The sequence below is a fragment of the Cyrtonyx montezumae genome, unplaced genomic scaffold (genome assembly GCF_038088225.1).
Source record: "Cyrtonyx montezumae isolate F1298 unplaced genomic scaffold, pur_monq_1.0 scaffold_7, whole genome shotgun sequence".
NCBI classification, from domain to species: Eukaryota; Metazoa; Chordata; class Aves; order Galliformes; family Odontophoridae; genus Cyrtonyx; species Cyrtonyx montezumae.
The window spans coordinates 32,284,818-32,290,817 of NW_027072078.1; the positions used below are offsets into that span (position 1 = coordinate 32,284,818).

At 36.7% G+C, this 6,000-nt stretch overlaps 1 protein-coding gene across 1 annotated transcript in view; it reads left to right on the forward strand.

Moving 5' to 3' along the window:
- Positions 1–5,299, forward strand: part of ARHGAP15 (Rho GTPase activating protein 15) — a 314,922-nt gene extending 309,623 nt beyond the window's left edge. Inside the window, exon 14 of the mRNA XM_065751003.1 lies at positions 4,002–5,299. Coding sequence (XP_065607075.1) covers positions 4,002–4,185 — 184 coding nt within the window. The 3' untranslated portion in view covers positions 4,186–5,299. The remainder of the gene's footprint in view (positions 1–4,001) is intronic.
- The last annotated feature ends 701 nt before the right edge of the window (positions 5,300–6,000 follow it).

A 6,000-nucleotide genomic window follows, 5' to 3' on the forward strand; every position in this document is an offset into this window, starting at 1 on the left:
GCAAAACATAGGAATTTGCAGATAAAACCATCTGGCTAGTTGTTGCTAGCACAGTGCAACAAAGGTACAAAACCCACAGAAAGAGCCCTAATCCTGTAGTTATACCAAGAGAATGGATGTCATAAACACGTTTTTTCCTTTCTGTGTAGTATTCCTTATAACCATGTATCTTAAATCTTTCTTGACCTCTGTTTAGATCTTAGCTTTGATCCCTCATCACAGCAAATTCACTAGTTAAATAAAATATTCTGCAGAATGCTGATGGACAAGGTTCTTACAAGAAAACCTACTTTCATTCCTTGGTTCCTTGAATTTCATTTCCTACACTTGTCATTCTGGTCCACAGTATTTATCACATGACTCTTTCTTACTCTCCAGTCTGTTTCTCACAATTAGGGATCACCATCATTCTGTAATGCGCTGTCCTTAGTCAATATTTCTATTTCATGGAAGAGCAGCAGGATCTTTGATCCTAGTGAAAATTTACCCTTAAATATAATTTAGAAAAGTGAAGGAGTAGTTAAGTTGGAGCGAACCATTCCCATCTCAGCTAGCAAAGGGCAGCTCTACTCCCAAACATTCTTCAGCTTGCATTCAGACAGCTCCTTTCCAAATGGGATTTTCCTCCCTAAAGACGCTGACTTATCTATTTATTTATGTGCAGTAGGAACATTAAGATGGTGAGGAATCACTCACTGTTGAAATGCTTTCCCCTCCTCAGTCATTTCTACAGTGCAGGGATGGATGAAGACCATTTCCTAACACCTAGCTTGTTTGAAGTAATAATCCAGTGTGCTTTCCGAACGTCAAAATTAATAACAATTTTATTTAGGGAGTTTGAAAAGTGTAGATTTAATGAAACTAGAAAGCCAAACTCACCATACAATGACCCTCTCAGTTGTAGGGTTGCCCTGCTCTCAGTCACACGCTTTCCAGCTCACAGTTGCCTTGGCAACAGCCAAAGCATAAATTCTAAATATTCTTGCTTATATATCTGCCATTGACACTAGAGTCCTCCTATCAGACACTTCTGCTGTTTCAATACATCATTAATTTCATTACTATTAATAATGAGATCTGTACTTTCTGTTTCCTGGCTTCTAATGTTTAAGGACCAACATCATTCTTGATATTAGGAATTCAGCTCACTTATTGGGGGGGGGGGGGGAATTTTTGCACACCATAATGCCCTGCAATTTCTTGATATGGTTTCGATATCTGTAGTGCTGCATTATAGATTGTTTCTAAAAAATTCTGAAATTGATGGATCATTGCTCCTTTCATTTGGGCTTGACAAGACGTAGCTCTGCCATTTCCTTTTACTTCTTATGTTACAAATGGTGTATCACTCTCTGCTCTTTATGTGTGCCAGAAAAAAGGAATTCTTGCCCATTTTTTAAGGTTTTTCTTAACGAGAGAATTTAACTTAGTAGCTACAGTAAATGTTGTAATTGTGTATATATATATATATATTTTCTTTTTCTTTTGTGGACAGATGAAAAAACAGCAGTAATAGAATTTCTTTGGTAAATATTTGTAATTTAAAATGGCAAAAGGTCCTGAAGTCATATTTATTTTCTTCAGTCTGGATTAAATTCCCTCCTTTTTTCCCTCCAGTATTTTGCTACAAATCATTTAACTACTCAAACTTTCTTGGAAAGTATTCCGGTTTGTTTGGCTTATACATTTTTGTTGTTGTTGTTGTTGTTATGATCATCAAAATAAGTGCAATTGCAAGAAGAGAGAGAAAACATCAAGACTTTTCAAGAGGTTTTATACTCGCAGTAATTATTTCACTAACCTTGGTTCTAGAGGCCTCATACATAGGTGGGTATTTTCATGCTTCATACCAGTGCACCAAAACAGGTTCCAGTTTCCTTTGAATTGCCAGTGCACACCACAAACATCAAGGTTTATGCCATACTCTCACTTCATGAGACCTAAGTGATTGCAGACCATGGCTGGCAGCACAAACAGGACTTAGCATGCAGGAGGGCATCTCCAGGGAAAGCAAGGGGAATTGTTTTCATTCGTAAAGATGGCAAATGAGGGCACAGGGATTAGCCATACATCTTCTACTTTCTGTGTTCACATCAGAAACAACCTCTTGATAGTTGGATTTGATGATCTTGAAGGTCTTTTCCAAAAATGACTCTGATACTCTGATTCTACGACCTTGCTCTGAATTTTACAGAACAATCAGATCCCTCCTCTTCTTTCATTTCATCAAGCCTTTTATATCTGACCACCATTCTTTTCCCTGATTCTGCTCATCTATGGTCTACTGCCTCCCTGCAAACTGTTTCTCATCCAGCTGTCCATCATCAATGCCACCTCACTGCAAAGCCATGGCTAGTACTAAATTAATCTCTAATATTACACAATGTACAGCTTCTCAGTATGATGTTTCCCCTGGTGAACCCCCCATCTCTCACTACGTCTGTGTCATCTGAAAATACTTCATAAGTTTTCCAACATCTACCCTGTAATAAGTTCAGCGGAAACAAGTTCTTCTCACAGAGACAACTCAAGCTCCTTATACGTCCTTCTGCATAAGTGGCATTCAGGAAAATGTTTTCACTCGTTTCAAACTTTTTTAATTGTGATAAATATGTGTGACGTCCATCAGAAACCCACGCAGTCATTTGGCAACGGAACTACTAACTTCTGAGACTTTTTGGACTCCTAAGTGATGATATGTTAATCTTACCACAGAGGAAACATAATTATTTTTTAATTTATAATAAAGATGATATATTTTAAGAAACTAATAATTAAGCCAATCTGATTAGTGCCATATGGAGAGTGTTTTGTGCAATGGACACCACAGTTAAAAGCATGAGGCAGAACTAAGTAATGTTTTCTATTTAAATATGGAAAAATCCATGAGCATCAATGTTCAAGGAATGTGGTAAATTACAAGATTGGCAGAAATCCACAAGAAGACACTTTTGTGCTGGGCAATGCACCAACTACCTGAATCTATGTCTCATGAAGTTTCTTTCACTTATAGTTTAGCCTGCTGTAACGCAAATGTATATTCACTTACTAGTCCTTCCAGCCTAGGATATTTCAGATATTCTGGAAGGTGAAAGGAAATTGATTTTTACTTAGTTCACACACAGCTCTGCGGAGATTTATGCAAAACTGCCTACCTAAACTCCATCCATTAAACCTATATTGTTCTTAGTCCAGGCTTCTCAAACCTTAATGCCATTTCCACAAGAATATTAAGTCTTAATACAGACAAAAGATCAACTTTTAATAATAATGGTCCCCCTCTCATAATTTGTGGGTAATAAAGATATCAAAGGTTATAATCCTTACCATTATTTTCTAAGTTATCCCATTAAGGTATGTGGTCTCAGTGTCTCTTAAGAAATTTTGTGCCAGGATAAGGCACGCAAAAGTCTTTTTAGTTATATAAATTTCACAATCCACTTCTGAGCATACTAACTTTATTGGATTTAAATTAGCCGAAGGAATGTGTTTCATATGAGCTTTATATTAAGGGCACTTTTATGTTTTCCCAAGTCTTTCAGTGCAGGAGACCACGCTACAGGAAGCAAGGAGACTTTTCCCCGAAGCCACCAGAACTGTTACCATTAACATGGCTTGATTATCTTAACATAAAGGGCAACCTCCATTTTCAGTATCTAAATGTAGGAGGCCAGAAGTTATTCCCTTACAACATACACCTGAAATAATGGGCATTCACCAGAAAGTAGCAGAAAATTGCTCCCTCATATAAGTGAATCCTAGGTTGGTTTTTAGCTCTCCATTCCACACACATCTTATGGCTAAATCACCTTTCATTATTTGTCAGATTGGCAGAAGTTGTCAATTCTCTCCCTCTTTTCTTCCTTTTCAATAACTCAACCAAACAAACATCCCCGATAGGAGAGTCAGCAAAAAAGGAAAGTGCCTCTGTATACTTCGGATGCAACAGCGACTCCTTTGACATCCCTGTTTTTTAACCAATTATTTCCTTTCGTCAACAGGATAGCAGCCAAGGAATCCGTGAATCTTATGTCAACACAAAGCTTAGGAATTGTGTTTGGACCAACACTCCTTAGACCTGAAAAGGAGACAGGGAACATGGCAGTCCACATGCTGTACCAAAATCAGATAGTTGAACTTATGCTGAGTGAGTACAGCAAGATCTTCGGCTCTGAGGAAGACTGACAGTCAGGGCCTGTTATTGAAAACGTTCACATCTGTCTTGATGTCTAATATTTTTACATTTCTGTAAACATATTTCTGAAATATTTCTTTTTCTTTCAAGTGACAGATGCCTCGTTTTGTGAAAACTTAATGATGATTTTGTGTTTAATTTTCAAACATTGGAATAAAAAATATTGTCAACATTTGCCTATATGTATTCCGCATTAACCCTTTGAGAGTTTCATTATGCTAGCACTCCAAGTGTCAGTTTTTTACAAGCTGAGCATACAGCATATGGCCATGGACCATAGAAAATGCTGTTTACCAACATATGCAATGGCACAGAAAGACAAAGAGTAATTGAGGAGATTGGTAGAAAATGGAATAAATATGTATATCAAATGCAACAAATTAAAAAAGATACCGCAGAGTTTATAGGGAATTTGAGTGTAATTTACCTTTCTCTTTGATATGGATTGAAAGTTAAATACATGATGAATAATCAGTCCTCCTACAGCACAAATTCAAATGAAGGATTGAATCTAATACATTTAAACAAATTATTAAAAAGAGAAAAAGCCAACAAAACACAGAGTCTCACTATTTGCATAACAGTGCCTCGAAAGATAAGACTGAAATCGGAACTTTGGCGTTTTGACTTCAGTGCAGTACATGAAATGAAGACATTGCATGACTGCTCATTTTAATGTAACATCCATTTTGATTCTTCATCACACTGTACATCTGCCCGCTTTCCCCAGCTATCTCATGTTCTGTAGCATTTGTATTGTGCTCCTGAGGATGCTTTATTGGTGAACTACATTAAATTCATCTAGAAAGACCTTTAAAAAAAAGCCTTTTCATATGCCCTTAGGATTACTTGGCTAGACTTGAATCAATTTATGCATTTGATGGTTAGTTTCAGTTGTCATGGATAAACAAAAGGGTAACTGTCTAGAATATATCAAATATTGTTTCATTTTGAAATGTATGTTTCCAGCTATACACATCTCCTACCCTGTTTTGTAAAAGTATTCTGCTGATAAAATGTAGACTTATGTTTGACAGCTTTTTAATCAAGTTCAAAGAGAATAAATAAAACTAATCCAGTGTGGTTAAAAAGTCTGTCTGGTTATCGATTTGTTCACAAAATGAAAAATAAACCATGTAAATAAGACGTGTGAAACACAGATCTAGAAGCAAATATTTAAAGCAATTAAAGACCCCAGAACATAGGATTAATGCATAGGTCTGCTGTGCACAAGAGATATGTCTTCAGTATCACCTCAGCAGATCATGGATTACTATAGTTTTTACTTAACGTCATTTTAGAAGATCCTGTGTTATTCAGGAAAGGTTGCTCCTCAGAGCAGTAGTCTGTGGTAAAGATATCCATATAATGAGACCTGATTGTTAACCAAGACCAGGCTCTTTCATCAGGTACTAACATGGGCAGTAACAGCAAGAAAACATAAAAAAAACTGTGTGAACCCACTGGCCCCAAGATGTTTTCTGACATCCCATGGTCCACAGTTGAGCAAAGCTGAGGGGTAATGATCAGCAATTAAAATGAAAAATATAAAACCAAGAAACTGCCCCAATATATCACAAGTATTCAACATAAACATTTCCGAAGGAAACTCTAACACTCTGAAGAACCCAAATTCACTTTACTTTCAAGAAAATGTTTTTCATGTTGATGTTGAGCCTTGAGTACTTAAACAGTAATGCTTTTCAGCATCGTCATCTTTAGACTCTTTTAATAGCAACAAGCCAGGCGCTGTTTATAGCCTGTGGAAATGACTGAAAGAAAGATAGTCAGAAGTTCAGTCTATG